This window comes from Staurois parvus, unplaced genomic scaffold (genome assembly GCF_062004578.1).
Source record: "Staurois parvus isolate SC_StPar_1 unplaced genomic scaffold, SC_StPar_1.0 ptg000221l, whole genome shotgun sequence".
NCBI classification, from domain to species: Eukaryota; Metazoa; Chordata; class Amphibia; order Anura; family Ranidae; genus Staurois; species Staurois parvus.
This window is the reverse complement of record NW_028318017.1, coordinates 2,394,750-2,415,599: the sequence shown is the minus strand read 5'-3', so window position 1 is coordinate 2,415,599 and position 20,850 is coordinate 2,394,750. Positions and strand designations below refer to the sequence as shown.

The following is a 20,850-nucleotide window of genomic DNA, read 5'->3' as shown; positions in this document are numbered from 1 at the left end:
AGAGAGGGTGAGATAGAGAGTGAGGGTGAGAGAAAGAGAGGGGAGTGAGAGATAGGGGGGAGGGGGAGAGGGAGGGGGGAGGGGGAGAGGGAGGGGGAGAGGGAAGGGGGAGAGAGAGAGGGGGAAGGGTGAGGGAGAGAAGGAGGAGAGAGAGGGGGGGGAGTGTGGCAGGAGGGGGGAGAGAGGGAGGAATAGAGAGAGAGAGGGAGGAAGGGAGAGGGGGGGGAGAGAGGGAGGAAGAGAGAGAGGGGGGAGGGAGAGAGAGGGAGGAAGAGGGGGGGGAGAGGGAGGAAGAGAGGGGGAGAGGGAGGAGGGAAGGAGGAAGAGAGAGGGGGGAAGGAAAGAGAGGGAGGGGGGAGACAGAGGGAGGAAGAGAGAGAGGGATAGATAGGGGGGTAGAGCTAGAGGGGGAGAGACTCAGTGGTGATGGAGTCAGTGTCTATTCACCTAATATAAGTTACTTCTTTTGTTGGGGGCTTCTGCTGCTGTCGCCTCCTCCCCTGCTCTCCCCCCCATCACTGACAGTCCCAGCTCCTTATCTGCTCCCATCTCGGACCCCCCCCCGCTCTGAGCCACATTCCTGTCTAAATAATGTGTCCTGGTTGCAGATGGACACATTATTCAGACAGATGTAAAGATACTGCCACTGTGTGAAATGTGTGGAGCCTTTCATGGGGCCCCTACTGACCCCGGACCCTTAGGCAGTGCTTTGTTCATATTCCACGTCTGTTTTCACCTGGTGATCTGGCCAGTAACACGCCTCCTGTACAGAGCGCCCCCACTCTGGAAACAGCAACATAGTCAGTCTGGGGGGAGGGGAGTGTTAGATCTATTAGCAGATTTAAAAACAGTAACTAATTAAAGTCAAACTCCAGCTCACACTTCATAATCAGTTTCATCAAACAGTTTTTTTCCTTTTGGGATAACAGTTTTACATGAATAAATAAAAGCTGATCATTGTAAGCCCCCAGTCAGTGGTAAATGCTCTGCCTCATCCCTGAAACTGATACATTCTGCTGTAGAGTTTTTTTGAACAGCAGATTTACTGGCTAGATCACCAGATGAATATAGAAGAAAACTAATACTGTATAGTCCTAACTGTTGTTTCTTTTATACTAAGTTGTACATTACATCGGCCTCAATAATTTTGCACCCATTTCCTACCAGCTGGACATTTTATATCGGATGATGTGATTGGAGCACAGACTTTTACATGGTGATAATAATGTGATAACATCCTCCAACTTTGGACCCTTAAACAGAAAGTGATAATGAGGGAGAAGCCAATACCCCAGTGATGGTGGTCTTCAGGATCAGTCCAGTCTTCATTTTGGTTGTTCTCCCCCCATCCTCACTCTCTGACCTCTGGTGGGGCTCAGCCCCGCTGTTCTTCATGATTAAATCATGGACTAAATAAGGAAGTGCAGTACTTCTTGTGTTGGGAAGATGGCGATGAGTGATAGAGGGGGTGGGGACCCTCGTCCTATAATCCCCTCATCACTGTCCCTCCTATAAAAGACAGTTCTGGTTGTTTCCTCACTCTCTGACTAAGGTCCATGAATAAAGAAATGACCTGGTAGGAGATCAGAGGAGCCATTTCCTAGTTCCCTTGAGGGTGGAATTGTAAGCTCCTCAGAGACCAAGCTGTCTGATGTGGGCGGAGTCCTGGTTTGGGGGAACCAATCAGTTCCTGTCTAGTAATCCTCTTTGTCTTTGTACTTTAGTCCATGGCCGGGAGATGAGGAAAACCTCCGAGGATTGTCTCACTTTGTCTCCAGACTGGAAAGTAGAAGATGAGGACATCACACAGTATAGTCCAGGAGAAAACCCGGCTCCCTCCAATGTCCATCCGGCACCACCCAGTGTAGATGGACCATCGGATTCCTCGTATCCTGAGGAACCTCAGGCTGTGCGGGACCAGGCCAGCCTTCCAACAGGGAAGAGCTTCTCCTGTACTGAGTGCGGGAAATGTTTTTCACAGAAGTCCTATCTTTACACACATCAGAGATGTCACACGGGGGAAAAGCCATATTCCTGTCCTGAGTGCGGGAAATGTTTTTCACTTAAGTCCAGTTTTTACAAACATCGGAGATCTCACACAGGGGAGAAGCTGTATTCCTGTCCTGAGTGCGGGAAATGTTTTTCACAGAAGTCCCATCTTTACACACATCAGAGATCTCACACAGGGGAGAAGCCACATTCCTGCCCTGAGTGTGAGAAGTGTTTTGTACAAAGATCAGATCTTGTCAGACATCAAAAGACTCACACAGGGGAGAAGCCGTATTCCTGTCCTGAGTGCGGAAAATGTTTTTCAGAGAAGTACGATCTTTACAGACATCAGAGATCTCACACGGGGGAGAAACCATATTCCTGTCCTGAGTGTGGGAAATGTTTTTCAAAAAAGTCCAGTCTTCACACTCATCAGAGATCTCACACGGGGGGGAAACTGTTTTCCTGTCCTGAGTGTGGGAAATGTTTTTCAGTTAAGTCCCATCTTTTCAGGCATCAAAGCTGTCACACAGGGGAGAAGCCGTATTCCTGTCCTGAGTGTGGGAAATGTTTTTCACAGAAGTACAATCTTTCCACACATCAGAGATCTCACACGGGGGAGAAGCCGTATTCCTGTCCTGAGTGTGGGAAATGTTTTTCACAGAAGTACAATCTTTCCACACATCAGAGATCTCACACGGGGGAGAAGCCGTATTCCTGTCCTGAGTGTGGGAAATGTTTTTCATTGAAGTCCAATCTTTCCACACATCAGAGATCTCACATGGGGGATAATCCACTTTCCTGTCCTAAGTGAGGGAAATTTTCTTCACCAAAGTCCTGTCTTCCTGTACATCGGAGATCCCACACAACCCTGGAAGTGTAATAGTGCCTTGAGTGCGGGAAATGTCTTCTAGATGAATGTTGCTGGACATCCCAGCTCTCGTGGGGAAGAAGCACACCCTAATATACACCTCAGATATACTCCATGGCTAGGGGCAAACTGACAACTCATGGGGCCCCTGTGTCCTTGCCCAAACTGAAAAAAGACTATGAAAAAGGTACCAGGGGCATCTCATGGGGCCCCTACTGACCCCGGGCCCTCGGGCAGTGCTCAAGTTTCCAAATGGTGAGTCCGCCCCTGTCCATGGCTGATCTTCATCATGTAAGAAACAGTTCATAAGATTAGAGGTCCCCAAAGACATGGATGAAGTGTGGGACTGGGTTGGCCATTGATAGCAGGAAAAGAATAAAAATGGTGGAAGATTTCACAAACACTTAGAGGTCGATTTAAAAAAAAAAATAGTTTGGGGGTGTGTGCTGTATGGCCACTTGAGATTGAAGCTCCGCTCCAACACCAGGAATCCCAGATCAGTGAGGCAAATTCTGACCGAGTACTCAGCACCTAGCAGATTCTGATTGTTCACTCATCCACCGGGGATGACCTGCAAATATAAAGAGACATCTCATGTGCCACATTTCTTTCCTCTGGCGATGAGAAGATCTCAAGATGGCACCAATGGCCGATCCCCGGCCTCCTCCGGTGGCTCTCACTCTGCTTCACAGAGTCCGATCTCATCAGCTGAAAGATATGTTCATTTCGCTCCCAGGTGCCTACATTCTGATATGATGACGCGTACAGAATTCAAAAGTTGAGGTAGGAGAACTTGGAGGAAGAATAGACCATATTGAACAAAAAATGGGAGAATTCGCCTCATCACACAGTTCATTAGTGGACGCCCATAATGTGACCTGGCTTAAAGCCAAAGTAGCAGACTTAGAAGAGTGGTCATGCAGATATAATATCAAAATAAGGGGCATCCCAGAAGCTATTCAACCAGCCCAACTCCATCAGCATGTGATCTCATGCAATCCTTTCTTCCTTCAACACCTACCTCAGAAATGGTGGGAGACAGAATTCACTGATGGCCTAAACTATCCCATCTTGGGGACAACATTCCCAGAGATGTCCTGATGTGAGTACAATTCTACCACATTAATCGCTGTAATGCCTATGAAATGTGTTGGCCTTGAACCCTTTGTTTCTTGGGTAATTTGTACAATAAAGCATTGTTACCCAAATGCCAGGGGCATGATGTCATTTCTCCAAGCCAAAGGAACAGAGTCACAAGATATTCTGCTTAGAGTAAAATAAAAACTTGTTTATGGAATTGAACGTGTTTATGACATCTAGAATGTCACATTAGAAGATAAAAACCAATGTATAGATGTCTACTTGCTTGAGAAGTTAGAAATCTTTAAGTCTATGGTAGATGAGAAGAAGTTTAGGGTAGATAAGAAGAAAAATGTGACTTTTTTTAGATAACGATATGGAATCAATATGGTGGTTGAACATGACTCTGTTGTCCTCGCAGAACCCTTCTGCTAGCTCCTCCTGTGGTGGGTGTGGTGCCTGCCCACTATTGGACAGCTTCCAGAAAAATGGTTTAAAAGCCAGGAGTTTGAGCGGGATCAATTAGGAAGCCCCCCTAGTTGCCAGAGTACTCTCTGATGCTGGGACTCTTACCAAGGCTATATGGGCTCATCAATCGTCGCGATTATGGCTTCCCCGTGACCCCCTGGGCAGTACGGTTTCGATGGGATTTGTTCCTTCCAGCTTCTAACATAGCTTAATGTATGTTTTTAAAAATAGATATTTTTAAAATATATTCTTCATTTTTTTTAACAGATAAAAAAGTCATTTTAACATATATTTTTACATATATTTGTATATGCATTACAAAATCGTAGACTTGTATTTTTAAAGACATGCAGTATATTTAAAAATGTATTTTTAAAAATATTTGCATATATTTTGTAATGAAAATGCATCTCAACATGCAGTGTGTATGTATATGTGTATATGTGTGTATATGTATATATGTGTGTATATATGTATATATATATATATATATATATATATATATATATATATTTTTTTTTTTTTTTTTTTTTTTTTTTAATTGAAATATATTGAATATGTCCAAAATTGGAGCATTTCAAATATTTGGGAATAATATTTTTAAAATATATTTCAAATATATTTTTTCTTCCATATGGGTTACCTTGTATTCTGTGTCTCTGAAACTTTTCTATAAATAATAAAATATCTTTGTTAGGCTGTTGCTTGCATAAGAGCTAGATTTATTTGTTCTTAGTTTTTTTATTTATTTTTGAACTTCCCTGGCAGCCCTGTAAGGTATATTATATACAGGAATGGATATTCTGAGATGGTTCTCAGGGCTGCAGTTCCTTTGAAATCCACAAGGTGGTGATCTCACTTATACCCAAACAGAAGGTCTCTATGGAATACAGACAGGAAGTGATGTCAGGTACAGACAGGAAGTGATGTCAGGTACAGACAGGAAGTGATCTGAAATAAAGACTGGAGGTTACATGAGGAAGGGAAGCAGAGAGGAGATGTTGGTGGAAGTGACAGCAGAGGAGGTAATGTTCTATTTACACCCAGTGACCCCCGTCATGTCTGTCCTCTTCCTCCATAGTCATGTCCGTCCTCTTCCTCCATAGTCATGTCCATCCTCTTCCTCCATAGTCATGTCTGTCCTCTTCCTCCATAGTCATGTCCGTCCTCTTCCTCCATAGTCACTGTGATGTCTTTTATGTCCAGCAGATGATGATACACACATATATAGTGTGGGAACCCAGATGAACCCCTTCAGGGGCAGAACATTCCCCCACTTCCGGGGCCGGAACATTCTCCTCATTGTGGAGATAAATTCTAGTAATATGGTCCTCTAAACAAACAGCACTGACAATAAATAGACAAGACAAGGACCATCCTGACCATACATGGCCTACAAAGGGCAATGATGACACTACACAGGCAGCCAATGGGCAATCATTACACTATGCAGCCAACACAATGATGGAGTGCCGGGGTCAGGAGTATGGAGCATAGAGCCCCTTACATTGCTGCTCAGGAGGAAGAAAACATTCCCCAGCCGGCCATGAAGAATATGTCTGAGGGAAGTAGAGGAGCTGAGGGGTCTCTCAGGGGGTACTGAGGATGAGGAACTTTGGGGCCCCTGAAGAGGTAGTGGAGCTCAGGGCCTTAAGGAGGTAATGTAGTTGAAGGACTCCGGGCCCTTTGTGGGTACTTGTCCTTAGAGGAGGTCTGTTTCCGCAGTATCGCCTAAAAGTTAGTCAGGGGTCATTGCTATACATATTCAGGAGACACTCCAATACCTCCCATGACACAGGCTCTGGCAGTGCCCGGTGCTGGAATTCAGAGTCCCAGGAACCCACCACCACTCTGTACAATGTCCTGGATACCAGAAAATACTTGGCAACCAAGAGAACCCCCCTACTGTCCTCCTACCCACACTGGGCTGCCATTGGAGAGAACCGACTCCCCAACAGCTCTGTACTCCACCATCACCATCCTCCTGCTATCTCAGTGGTTCTCAACCTTTCTAATGCCGCGACCCCTTAATACAGTTCCTCATGTTGTGGTGACCCCCAACCATAAAATTATTTTCGTTGCTACTTCATAACTGTAATTTTGCAGTGGGAGGACTAGCGCCCCATCACTGATGTCAGTGGGATGAATAGTGTCCCATCGTTGGTATCAGTGGGAGGAATAGTGCCCCATCATTGGTGTCAGTGGGAGGAATAGTGTCCCATCATTGGTATCAGTGGGAGGAATAGTTCCTCATCATTGGCGTCAGTGGAAGGAATAGTGCCCCATCATTGGTGTCAGTGGGAGGAATAGTGCCCCATCATTGGCGTCAGTGGGAGGAATAGTGTCCCATCATTGGCGTCAGTGGGAGGAATAGTGTCCCATCATTGGTGTCAGTGGGAGGAATAGTGTCCCATCATTGGTGTCAGTGGGAGGAATAGTGTCCCATCATTGGTGTCAGTGGGGGGAATAGTGCCCCATCATTGGTATCAGTGGGGGGAATAGTGCCCCATCATTGGTATCAGTGGGAGGAATAGTGCCCCATCATTGGTATGAGTGGGAGGAATAGTACCCCATCATTGGTATCAGTGGGAGGAATAGTGCCCCATCATTGGTGTCAGTGGGAGGAATACTGCCCCATCATTAGTATCAGTGGGAGGAATAGTGCCCCATCATTGGTGTCAGTGGAAGGAATAGTGTCCCATCATTGGTATCAGTGGGAGGAATAGTGTCCCATCATTGGTGTCAGTGGGAGGAATAGTGCCCCATCATTGGTATCAGTGGGAGGAATAGTGTCCCATCATTGGTATCAGTGGGAGGAATAGTGTCCCATCATTGGTGTCAGTGGGAGGAATAGTGCCCCATCATTGGTATGAGTGGGAGGAATAGTGCCCCATCATTGGTATCAGTGGGAGGAATAGTGTCCCATCATTGGTGTCAGTGGGAGGAATAGTGCCCCATCATTGGTGTCAGTGGGAGGAATAGTGCCCCATCATTGGTGTCAGTGGGAGGAATAGTGCTCCATCATTGGTGTCAGTGGGAGGAATAGTGCCCAATCATTGGCGTCAGTGGGAGGAATAGTGCCCAATCATTGGCGTCAGTGGGAGGAATAGTGCCCCATCATTGGCGTCAGTGGGAGGAATAGTGTCCCATCATTGGTGTCAGTGGGAGGAATAGTGTCCCATCATTGGTGTCAGTGGGAGGAATAGTGTCCCATAATTGGTGTCAGTGGGAGGAATAGTGTCCCATCATTGGTGTCAGTGGGGGGAATAGTGCCCCATCATTGGTATCAGTGGGGGGAATAGTGCCCCATCATTGGTATGAGTGGGAGGAATAGTACCCCATCATTGGTATCAGTGGGAGGAATAGTGCCCCATCATTGGTGTCAGTGGGAGGAATACTGCCCCATCATTAGTATCAGTGGGAGGAATAGTGCCCCATCATTGGTGTCAGTGGAAGGAATAGTGCCCCATCATTGGTATGAGTGGGAGGAATAGTGCCGCATCATTGGTATGAGTGGGAGGAATAGTGCCCCATCATTGGTATGAGTGGGAGGAATAGTGCCCCATCATTGGTGTCAGTGGGAGGAATAGTGCCCCATCATTGGTGTCAGTGGGAGGAATAGTGCCCCATCATTGGTGTCAGTGGGAGGAATAGTGCCCCATCATTAGTATCAGTGGGAGGAATAGTGCCCCATCATTGGTATGAGTGGGAGGAATAGTGCCCCATCATTGGTATGAGTGGGAGGAATAGTGCCCCATCATTGGTATGAGTGGGAGAAATAGTGCCCCACCATTGGTATCAGTGGGAGGAATAGTGCCCCATCATTGGCGTTAGTGGGGGGAGGAATAGTGCCCCATCGTTGGTGTCAGTGGGGGGAGGAATAGTGCCCCATCGTTGGTGTCAGTGGGGGGAGGAATAGTGCCCCATCGTTGGTGTCAGTGGGGGGAGGAATAGTGCCCCATCGTTGGTGTCAGTGGGGGGAGGAATAGTGCCCCATCGTTGGTGTCAGTGGGGGGAGGAATAGTGCCCCATCGTTGGTGTCAGTGGGGGGAGGAATAGTGCCCCATCGTTGGTGTCAGTGGGGGGAGGAATAGTGCCCCATCGTTGGTGTCAGTGGGGGGAGGAATAGTGCCCCATCGTTGGTGTCAGTGAGGGGAGGAATAGTGCCCCATCGTTGGTGTCAGTGGGGGGAGGAATAGTGCCCCATCGTTGGTATTAGTGACACAAATGATGGGGCACTATCCCTTCCACTGACACCAATGATACTTACCTTGCTGACCCCCTGCTCCAGCCTGGGCTCGCTCTCTCCCTCTCCCATCTACAGCCTGCATACCTGGCTGCAGCAGCAAAATTTACACTTACCTGTCAGCTGTCTTCCTTCTCTGGCCTCTCTCTTCACTCGTTCCTGCAGCTCCCTCGATCTTCTTCGATCTCCGCGCGCTGCCGCTCGGCTCCTCCTCTCCAAGCTCCACCTTCTCGCCGGTGATTGGCCGCCTGTGTGCCTCTCCTGAGCTACAGTTCCGGTGGCCAATCAGTGGCGAGGAGGCGGTGACAGGGGCAGCATATCATCCCGCCCACACATCGCCGGAGACAGCAGCGGTGTCTCGGTTCCTAAGACCATCGGAAATATGTGTTTTCCGATGGTCTTAGGCGACCCCTGGGAAATGGTCGTTCGACCCCCAGGTTGAGAACCGCTGTGCTATCTAATCCAATCCCTTCTCTTACTGCAGAGAGTGACAGTGACGTCACTCCTGTCAGTCAGCAGGCTGCTGGAGATTGGAGCCTTGCAGCCGGAGTTCTGGCAATTGTCCAGATTATCCAGCAACTCCGGCCAAAAGTCAGCAAGTTCCCATTCCTGGACCTCATGCTGAGCCAACATTGACCTCACAGCACTGCCTCAGAGCAAACAAGTCATAGGAAGGATCGTATTTATCATTCCTTGTCTGCCTCCCCCCTCAGTGGTGAATAAATACTGTACAACCAAAAGAAAGCTCTGTCTGTCTAAAAAATGATAAAAATGTAATTTGGGTTCAGTGTTGCATGACCACGCAAGGCCGCGGGAGGAAACGGAGGTGACACCGGGTTAGGACAGGAAGGGAAAGTGGGCTTGGAAATATGGAGACACACAGTATAAATAAGACCATCTACCACCAGCAGCCAATCCTCTTAGAGCCCCCTAGAGGAGGGGAAATGCGTCAGTGACAGCTGCAGTGACGTAATTCCCGAATGGTGAGACTCATGTGGATGGGCCACTTTCGGTCGGACATTTTTCTTGTATATTATGTACAAATGTCAGTGTATATTATCATTATACAGTATTTATATAGTGCCAACAGTTCGCTCAGCGCTGTACATTACAATGGGAGACAATACATGAGACAGTACAATAACAATACAACGCGATACATGAGGGGTTCGAGGGCCCTGCTCCTTGGAGCTTACAATCTAGGAGGGAGGGGATAGTGGTACAGGAGGAATAGCTGTGAGGGATGGAGTGGCAGGAAGAGTGGAGGAGATCAGCAGTTAATCAAAGACGAATTCTCCTGCGCTCTAGGGCTCAGACAGGTGGCGAACAGATGGAACCAGGCCTGGAGGGATCGTCCACCAATGCATAAAGGGCTGTGTGGCTCCAAAACAAGGCTGGGGAAGCCCAATCAACACTGCAGAATGAAATGAAAACGAGAAGCGCACCAACCTTGCGCATTACCTCAGTAACCAAAATTTATTGATTGTAAAAAATATACTCACAAACAGCGAATAAAATCAGGCATGTAAGTCCTCACAGGGACTTGAAGATAACATGAGTCCCATCAGGGGAGTGGGTGTTCAGTACAGCTGACGCGTTTCGAAGGGGGTCCCTTCTTCCTTCTTCCTATATCAACTTAGCGATGACACCAATGGAAATGGTGTTTCATCATGTATTATCTATCATCATCATTTCCATTGGTGTCATCGCTAAGTTGATATATTACATGCATACTAAGTGGTGTATGCAAAATGTGGTTTTATATATTTTATATTTTACGTTTGTCTATATCATTTCTCTCTGATGGCATTACAAATAGTGATTGTCTGTTGACGATATCTTGGCCCCCCCTACTAACCTGAGACTGCCCAACCCAGTTGGGAGGGCCTAGGTTCAGTCCAGGAGTATATATAGGAGAGAGCACTCACAGTTCAGTTAGCTCTGAGGAAGAAGGGACCCCCTTCGAAACGCGTCAGCTGTACTGAACACCCACTCCCCTGATGGGACTCATGTTATCTTCAAGTCCCTGTGAGGACTTACATGCCTGATTTTATTCGCTGTTTGTGAGTATATTTTTTACAATTAATAAATTTTGGTTACTGAGGTAATGCGCAAGGTTGGTGCGCTGGAGATCAGCAGTTAGCAGAGGGTGGGGTAGGCTTCCCTAAAGAGGTGGGTTTTCAGGGTGCGCCTAAAGGAGAGGAGAGTAGGTGATAGTCTGATGGATTGGGGTAGGGAGTTCCTGAGGATGGGTGACACCCTGGAGAAGTCCTGGAGGTGAGCATGGGAGGAGGAGACCAGGGAACTAGAGAGTAGGAGGTCTTGTGAGGAGCGGAGAGTGCGTTTTGGGTGGTATTTGGATATTAGGTCGGTGATGTGGTTTGGGGCAGTATTATGGACAGCTTTGTACGTCAATGTTAGCATTTTGAATTTGATCCGTTGGGCAATCGGAAGCCAGTGGAGGGATTGGCAGAGGGGGGTGGCGGAAACGGAGCGGTTGGTAAGGTGGATGAGTCTGGCCGCCATATTCAGGATCGACTAAAGCGGGGATAGCCTGTGGTAAGGTAGGCCAGTGAGGAGGGAGTTGCAGTAGTCAAGTCGTGATATGATGAGGGAGTGGATGAGTTGCTTGGTAGTTTCCGGAGTTAGGAACGTGCGTATTTTGGAGATGTTGCGGAGGTGGAGTCTACACGAGTTTTTTAGCGATTGGACCTGGGGCTGGAAGGAAAGATTGGAGTCTAGAATGACACCAAGTACTCTGGCTTGCGGGGTGGGACTGACGGTGGCATTGTTGGTCATGATGGAGATGTCGGGGGGGGAACATGGGCTGGGGCAAAACTAGGACCTCGGTTTTGGAGAGGTTCAGTTTAAGGTAGTGGAATGACATCCAATCTGATATGTCGTTCAGCAGGCTAGTGATGCGGGCGGAGACCAAGGGGGTGAGGTGGGGGGTTGAGAGATAGATTTGCATGTCGTCGGCAGAGAGGTGGTAGTTGAAGCCGCGAGAGTGTATCAGTTGGCCAAGGGAGGAGGTGTAGATGGAGAAGAGAAAGGGCCCGAGGACAGAGCCTTGAGGGACCCCAACAGAGAGGGGGAGTGAGGGGGAGGTAGTAGCATTATAGGTAATGCTGAAGGAGCGTTGTGATAGGTAGGACGAGAGCCAGGAGAGAGCGGAGTCTCTGAGGCCAAGGGAGTATAGTTTTTTGAGGAGGAGGTGGTCAACTGTGTCGAAAGCCGCGGAGAGGTCGAGGAGTATGAGCACTGAGTAGTGGCCATTGGCTTTTGCAGTTAGCAGGTCATTAGTGAGTTTGAGTAAGGCAGTTTCAGTGGAGTGTAGGGGACGGAAGCCAGACTGTAGGGGATCAAGGAGGTTGTTGTAGTTGAGGTGGGAACTCAGGCGATTATAGACTAAGCACTCAAGGAGTTTGGATGTAAATGGCAGCAGGGAGATGGGTCTAAGGTTGTTCAGGTCGGTGGGGTCCAGGGAAGGCTTTTTAAGTATGGGAGTGATGTGCGCGTGCTTTAGAGGGGAGGGGAATGCGCCAGAAGAGAGGGAGAGATTAAAGATGTGGGTGAGAGAGCATAGGATGGAGGAGGAGGGAGATCATAGGAGTTGTGAGGGGACAGGGTTGTGAATTTGGATGGATTTTCATGCAGTTGGACACGTTGGGAATGGGACACAATTTTTGCACAGACTAGGCAGCGCCTAGAATAGTACTGTATATGACCGCACAATTGTCATCCAAACTGCGACAGCACTGACATCTGAAAAGTGGTCTGGTCAGGAAGGGGGTGGAAGTGTCCGGTATTGAGGTGGTTAGATGTCCAGCAACCCTCCTATTACCCCCCCTCACATCCACATCCTATTGTGTGACCAATACCATCCAAATACACTCACTGGCCACCCTATCAGGTCTACCTGTTCAATTGCTGGGTAATATAAATTGCTAATTAGCCAATCACATGGCAGCAACTCAATCCATTTAGACATCTAGATGTGGCGAAGACAACTTGCTGAAGTTCAAACTGAGCATCAGAAAGGGATTTAAGTGACTTTGAATGTGGCGTGGTTGTTGGTGCCAGGCAGGCTGGTGTGGGTATTTCAAAAACTGCTGATCTCCTGGGATTTTCCTGCACAACCATCTCTAGGGTTTCCAGTGAATGGTCCAAAAAAGGGAAAATATCCAGTGAGCCGCAGTTGTGTGGAGGAAAATGCCTTGTCAATGTCAGAGGAGAATGGGCAGACTGGTTGCTGCGACATTCAGATGGTAGGGTCAGAATTTGGCATAAACATGAAAGCATGGATCCATCCAGCCTTGTATCAACAGTTCAGGCTGGTGGTGGTGTCATGATGTGGGGGAGATTTTCTTGGCACTAGCAGGGTGGACCTAATGTGCCCACCCACCTGTGCCACCAGTGCCACCCACCTGTGCCCATCAGTGCAGCCCAGCAGTGCTGCCAGTCAGTGCCCAGCGGTTGTTCCAGTCAGTGCCCAGCAGTGATGCCAGTCAGTTCCACCTATCAGTGCTGTCTATCAGTACCCATCATCAGTGTCGCCTATCCGTGCCACCTCATTAGTGCTGCCTATCAGTGCCGCCTATCTGTGCCACCTCATTAGTGCTGCCTATCAGTGCCGCCTATCCATGCCACCTCATTAGTGCTGCCTATCAGTGCCACCTATCAGTGCCCATCGGTGCTGCCTCGTCAACGCACAAAAGTTTATAAAAGAAACAAACTTTTTTTTTTTTTTAATGTTTTGCAATTTTTTTGTTTATAGCGCAAAAAGTAAAGCACCCAGCGGCGATTAAATACCACCAAAAGAAAGCTCTATTTGTGAGAAAAAAATGATAAAAATTTCATATGGGTACAATCTTGCATGACCGCGCAATTGTCAAAGTGCGACAGCGCTGAAAGCTGAAAACTGGCCTGGTAAAGAAGGGGGTATAAGTGCCCGGTAGGCAAGGGGTTAATAAAACACAGACCTGACCGGAGAGGTGAGGAGGATTCTGGGAGTCTAACATGATATTCCTATTGGTTCCTCAATACAGAGATTTCCTCTTCTGAAGTCAGGTGATCATATGACCATCACAGTGCCTCCATGTGACTCCCTAAACCCTGAGAGACACAACATGCAGAAGATTCTAGAAGTCACCAAGAAGATGATGGAGCTGCTGACAGGAGAGGTGAGCGGTGCCGGGAATTCTGGGACATTCTCCAGTAACAGACAAGGGATGTGTCTGGATGGTGACTGTATCATTGTGTGTGTCAGGTTCCTATAAGGTGTCAGGGTGTCACTGTCTATTTCTCCATGGAGGAGTGGGAGTATTTAGAAGGACACAAGGATCTCTACAAGGATGTCATGATGGACAATCAGCCGCCCCTCACATCACCGGGTAAGAGGAGACTTTATTGTAAAGGAGAGAGCAGTACGGAGGATCCACCTAGATCCCCCATCATCTGATAAACACATAGAAACAATGGATTCAGTCAGTGTGTGTGTTTCCTACAGATGGATCCAGTCATGGGAAGCCACCAGAGAGATGTCCCCGTCCTCTGTATTCCTGGGATTCCACACAGGAAGGTCACACCATCCCTCACCATCATCGGGTAGATGAGGAACAATCACTGATAGTATCATTAGGATCTGTACATTATCTGCATTGTTACCATTGATGGCATTTTTATTATATATTCAGAGTGGAAACCTGAGAGATCCTAAAGCTGAGGTTAAAGAAGAGATAAAAGAGGAGGATGGGGAGATGGAGGAGACATAGATTTCAGAAGAACACAAGGATCTTTACCAGGACACCATGGTGGAGTCATCCAGTTACAGGAACCCACCAGAGAGATGTCCCCATCCTCTGTATTCCAGGGATTCCACACAGGAAGGTCACACCATCCCTCACCATTACAAGGTTGGTGGCAGGCCCGGACTGGCCTTAGGGCACACTGGGTATTTGTCTGGTGGACAGGGGCTTCTGGACAAGGCCAACAATCTGGGAACTCTGCTGCATTTCCTTAGTACCCTGCAATTCATGGGGAGGAAGGAGGGAGTAAGACAGAAACAGACAGCTCTTGAGCCCCGGAGCCATAGAGGACTGAGCCAGGGGGCAAAGTGACCTTGCTGCTCTGATGCTATTGTTAGGGGCCTACCGGGCACTTCTACCCCCTTTCTGCCACCCAGGCACTTCTACCTCCTTCCTGCCTACCGGGCACTTCTACTCCCTTCCTGCCTACAGGGCACTTCTACCCCCTTCCTCCCTACTGGGCACTTCTACCCCCTTCCTGCCTACAGGGCACTTCTACCCCCTTCCTCCCTACAGGGCACTTCTACCCCCTTCCTCCTTACCGGACACTTCTACCCCTTCCTGCCTACAGGACACTTCTACCCCCTTCCTGCCCCCCAGACACTTCTACCCCCTTCCTGCCTTCCGGGCACTTTTATACCCTTCCTGCCTACTGAGCACTTCTGCCCCCTTCCTGCCTACAGGGCACTTCTACCCCCTTCCTACCTACAGGACATTTCTACCCCCTTCCTGCCCCCCAGGCACTTCTACACCCTTCCTGCCTACAGGGCACTTTTACCCCCTTCCTGCCTACAGGACACTTCTACCCCCTTCCTGCCTACAGGGCACTTCTACCCCCTTCCTGCCTACAGGACACTTCGACCCCCTTCCTGCCTACAGGGCACTTCTACCCCCTTCCTGCCCCCCAGGCACTTCTACACCCTTCCTGCCTACAGGACATCCAATGAGCAGTGTAGCCAGCTGTCGGCTATGTCATTAAGCAATACCGGGACACTTACAGATGGGATTATAATGAAGCCTTTTCCCCCTAGTGCCCAGTGGTGGGAGGGCTACCTCACTTCCTGTTAGTAGAGTGGACCCAATTCTCCTACAGCAGAGGATCTTGGGACCTGTAGTCCTATAGCCAATACATATTGTATTCCTGAGTGCTGACTGAACTACAACTACCAGAGAGGAGGCGAACCAGAAGGATTCTGGGAGAGCAGATATATTCTACTGCAAGTTTCAGGCTGGCTTTCTTGGTACGAGATTCAGAGCTGGACACAAGGAGACTGCCCTTCTGCTCAAGAAAAGGATTGTGGGCCTGTGGACAAGGGACTCTGGGTAGTGGTTCTTCATAGCTGTGATGCCAACTACCACCCCGGGATTGCATCAGTCTTTGTCTGCAGCGGGGCTGTTACTGTCCGGCCACCACACAGACATCGCTGTTCGCTGTGCCAGCAGGCTGTCAAGCAGTCACTCCACACATCTCTGTAGACAGTCAGGAGCCGATTCTATGACTCTTTGTTCCTAGGAGGCCGTGCTATCCATAGGGTTCAGGAACTGGAGAATGGCCGACCTTTCTGTCATCACCCTAGAGACACTGGCCCTGGTTTACTAATGTACATAGACGGCGTCTAGACACATTTCCGTGGTTGAAATCCGTCTACTTTTAGACAGCAAAGACATTTACTAAAGAGAAAGTCTAACAAGTAGACGGGAAAGGGAATTTACTAACCAGGCCAATCCAGGAATCCGTCTAAGAAAGCAGATGTCCTAGAAGCACGTCTAACACAATGAACAATCACTGCAGAAACGTTCACATTGAAATTTGCTTTCCCATATACAGTATCTGGACTTCATTTAAAAAATATATTACTTTTCAAAAAAATATTTCAGTGGGTAAAAAATAGTTTTTTAGGGAATTCATAACAGTCAAGAACTAGACACTTTTCCAGCATCTATGCAGGGATAGAACTGAGCATGTGCAGAACACATTTTAGCCATCTGCCGCTGGCGCTTTCTTTTTAGACGCTGTTCAATAGTAAATCTCAGTGTGGAGTCCTCTGACAGACGGCACTCGGTCACGTCTCCTGTGTGTGACAACCAGAACGATTTGTAGCCAGGCATATCTTTGTATTCTCATTTGGTTTCCTTAGTTCTATTGATTCTGTTTTTGTTTCTTATCCTTTATAATGATTTCTGTAATGGTTTTACATATTTCGAAGATCTAGATAATATACTGTATATTATTGATAGCTGAATCTAAAAATAAAGGTCAGCAATTAAAAAACTAATGAAAAAATGGCGTGGGGTCCCCCCTTCCATCCAAACCAAGCCTTTTGGGTCTGGGTTTAGGGGGGAAGCCCTATGCCAAAATTTTAAATAAAAATGATGTGGGGTCCCCCCCAAATCCATACCAGACACTTATCTGTGCATGCAGCCCAGCAGGTCAGGAAAGGGGGGGACAAGCGAGCTCCCCTGAACCATACCAGACCACATGCCCTCAACATGGGCAGGTGCTTTGGGGCAGGGGGATCCCCTCCTCAAAGCACCTTGTCCCCATGTTGATGGGGACAAGGGCCTCTTCCCCAAAACCCTGGGCTGTGGTTGTGGGGGTCTGCGAGCAGGGGGACTTACTGAAATCTGGAAGCCCCCTTTAGCAAGGGGGCCCCCAAATCCCACCCCCCTAGCTGAATGAGTATGGGGTACCCCTGCTCATTCACCAAAAAAAAGTGTAGTGGCAAAAAAGACAGGAGTCAGTCTTTGACAAGTCCTGTTTTTAAAAGAAGAAAATGAAAAGAATGTCCCCTGCAGTAGATCCAACGTCAATCACGATGCCCACCACTGCCACCGCCGACCCGAAAAAAAGAATTAAAAAAAAGTCCGTTCCCGATGATGGCTTCCAGACATCTGCCTCTGAGCTGGTTTGACAGTTCTGAAATATGTAAGGGGAGGGGCCACCCGGGGACTTCATGCATGTGACCCCACCCCATGTACCCCTTACTCATTCAACTAAGGATGGAGGGGCCGGGATCTGGGGGACCCCTTACTAAAGTGGGCTTCCAGATTCTGATAAACCCCCTGCCCGCAGACCCCCAAAACCACAGCCCAGGGTTGTGGGGAAGAGGCCCTTGTCACCATCAACATGGGGACAAGGTGCTTTGACAAGGGGAGCCCCCCTGCCGCAAACCACTCCCCCATGTTGAGGGCATGTGGCCTGGTATGGTTTGGGGGGGTGCTGACCTGCCAGGCTGCATGTTTGTTTTTTTTGTAATTGCCCCCAATTCTTTCTTTTATATTCAGCTGTCAGTGGGGAACTCCGGTGACAGCTGAAAAACGAACGCTGCATTGGTTTTCACTACTAAAAGGCCGCATGACTTGATAAAATAACTCATGCGGGATTTTAGTAGTGACAACCATGTGTTAATGTTTCAGCTGTCAGCGGAGTTCCCCACTGACAGCTGAATGTAAAAGAATTACCGGCAATTAAAAAAAAAAATTATGCGGGGTCCCCCTCCCATCCATACCAAGCCCTTGGGTTCTGGTATGTATTTTGAGGGGAACTCTCACGCCAAAATTAAAAAAAAATGGTGTGGGGGTTCCCCCCTCCCATCCATACCAGACCCTTATCCAAGCATGCAGCCCGGCAGGTCAAGAAAGGGAGGGACAAGCGTACACACCCCTCTCCTGAACCATACCTGGCCATATGCCCTCAACATGGGGGGATGCTTTGGGGCAGGGATAGCTCCCCGCAAAGCACTTTGTCCCCATATTGATTGGGACAAGGTCCTCTTCCCCAAAATCCTGGCTGGTGATTGTGGGGGCCCCCAGATCCGGCCCCCGTAGTTGAATGAGTGTGGGGTACAGGGTACCCCTCGACATTCACAAAAAAACAAAAAGTGTAGTGTGCAAAAAGACAGGACAAGTCCTTTTTTGAAAGAAAAATCTAAAAGACTGTCCCCCGTAGTGGATCCAACGTCAATCACAATGCCCGCCGTCACCACCGACCCAAAAAAAGAATAAAAAAGGCTCCTCTTCTGACGATGGCTTCCAGCCGTCTGCTTCTGAGGTGGCTTGACAGTTCTTAAATATGTAAGGGGTGATCAGGAAGCGGTTACAGAAGTGGTTTGCGTTACGGCGCTGCGTTACTTTAACTGACAATTGCGCGGTTATGCAACGCTGCACCCAAATGAAATTTACATCCTTTTTTCGCCACCAATTGAGCTTTCTTTTAGTGGTATTTGGTCACCTGTACATTTCTTATTTTATGCACTATAAAAAAAAGCCCGACAATTTTGAGAAAAAAAAAACAATATTTTGGACTTTTTGCTGTTAAACATATCCAGTAAAAAAATTTTAAATCAAATTTCATCATAAATTTTGGCCAAAATGTATTCTGCAACATGTTTTTGCTAAAAAAAATCCTAATACGTGTAAATTAATTGATTTACGTGAAAGTCATAGCGTCTACAAATGGCGGTATATATATGGGATTTTTTTTTCAATACGATCAGCGACTTATAGTGGGACTGCGGCGGACATTCTGACACTGGCACTCTCCAAGAACTACTACCATGCACATGAATGTCTATATATACACACACACGGATCATCAACACACATGTGTGTATATATATATACAGTAGACATTCATGTGCATGGTGTGATGGAATGCAGCGTCCGACCCCAGCCCTTCTCACCAACTCGTGACAGAAGGACCAGCCGATCTCACACCGCACTGTTACATACGTAACAATGCCACTCTCAGCTGCACGCTGCACAAAGATTTTCCAGCTCACGGGACTGCAATCTATGTGCCAGCAGCATGAGAGCGATTGTTACTGGGTCCTGTTAATTTCACATTTAACCCTTCACACTGCCACCACCTCCTTTTTACAGCGAAGGAGGAAACTCACAAATCTTACCAGTAACACTATGATATTAGTATAAGTGTCTGTAATACACTGTCACCACACACAGGGATATTCAGAGGATTATTACATACAGGAGCATTCTCCAGAGACAGGGATATTCAGAGGATTATCACATACAGGAACACTCTCCAGAGACAGGGATATTCAGAGGATTATTACATACAGGAACACTCTTCCAGGGACAGGGATATCAGAGGATTATCACATACAGGAACACTCTTCCAGGGACAGGGATATTCAGAGGATTATTACATACAGGAACACTCTTCCAGGGACAGGGATATTCAGAGGATTATCACATACAGGAACACTCTTCCAGGGACAGGGATATCAGAGGATTATCACATACAGGAACACTCTTCCAGGGACAGGGATATTCAGAGGATTATCACATACAGGAACACTCTCCAGAGACAGGGATATTCAGAGGATTATTACATACAGGAACACTCATCCAGGGACAGGGATATCAGAGGTTTATAACATACAGGAACACTCTTCAGAGACAGGGATTCTTTATTTTGCATTAAAAACTTTAGAGACAGTTCAACACTTTTCAGAAAATAGAATTTATTACCAAAAAGGTCAAAATGGTGCAATTAAAATATTTACAGAAAAAGATGTAACAAAGATATAAAGAGAACAATAAAACAACAGAAATAAAAGAAAGGAGTTCAGAAAGCAAAGCACCCGTCGGAGGCCCATCTCCATCACTACTCCAGCGTGCAGCGCCTCACTGCGCATGCGCCCCCACAGCCTTGCACCTATTGGTGTTCGTTCCAATTCACCTCCAGAAGCCATATTTGGCAATGGCAGCACTTGATCTTCCTCTGCTGCCAGTATAGTAACACTACTCATGAATATTCCATACATCTAAAGATAACGATCTGCCCAATGACCCCACTGACAGCCCACACAAAGCAAGGACATTCTGGCTGCCATTGAAATGTATGTGTATACCTACTTTGTGTTCACATTTATCTCCATGGAAAGAAGCCAACAATTGAGGAACCAGCAGGCTTTTATCCAAAGGAATTATGTATTCAGTTCATTCATTTTTACTTTTTATACATTCTGCTGATCCAACAATATTATTCCCATGAACCCCAATGCAGCATTCCCAATATGTCATTATTTATTATATGGGGATATATATATATACACAGACTATATGACCTCCTCATGCTATATATTACACTGCCCTGCATTTCTTACAGCTTTTAATGCCGGTGAATGTTTCTAATGTCTCTTACTATACCTCCTGATGTTTAATGTATTGTTGCTTGTGTGAGCATGTTGTGATGTCACCTTTGTCCCGCCTCCTTTCCCGGGACTGCCCAACCCAAGTGGGAGGGTCCAACCTCTGTCCCAGGGTATATATTGAAGAGGGCTGTCATTGCCAAGTCAGCTCTGATGAAGAAGGGACTCCCTTCGAAACGCGTCGACTCTGAGAAACTTCCCTCGTGTTTAGAC

General features: G+C 47.5%; 2 protein-coding genes across 2 annotated transcripts in view; both read left to right on the top strand.

Annotated features, from left to right (window-relative positions):
* The first annotated feature begins 1,724 nt into the window (after positions 1-1,724).
* LOC149460768 (uncharacterized) lies at positions 1,725-4,068 on the top strand. Its single transcript, XM_089679295.1, has one exon. It carries the CDS (start codon positions 1,739-1,741, stop codon positions 2,801-2,803), a length of 1,065 nt encoding a protein of 354 aa, XP_089535421.1. The 5' UTR covers positions 1,725-1,738; the 3' UTR covers positions 2,804-4,068.
* Positions 4,069-14,166: 10,098 nt separating this feature from the next.
* LOC149460759 (uncharacterized) overlaps positions 14,167-20,850 on the top strand; it is a 333,674-nt gene continuing 326,990 nt past the window's right edge. The window contains exon 1 of the mRNA XM_089679202.1: positions 14,167-14,261. The gene's annotated coding sequence lies outside the window, so the exon portion shown is untranslated. The remainder of the gene's footprint in view (positions 14,262-20,850) is intronic.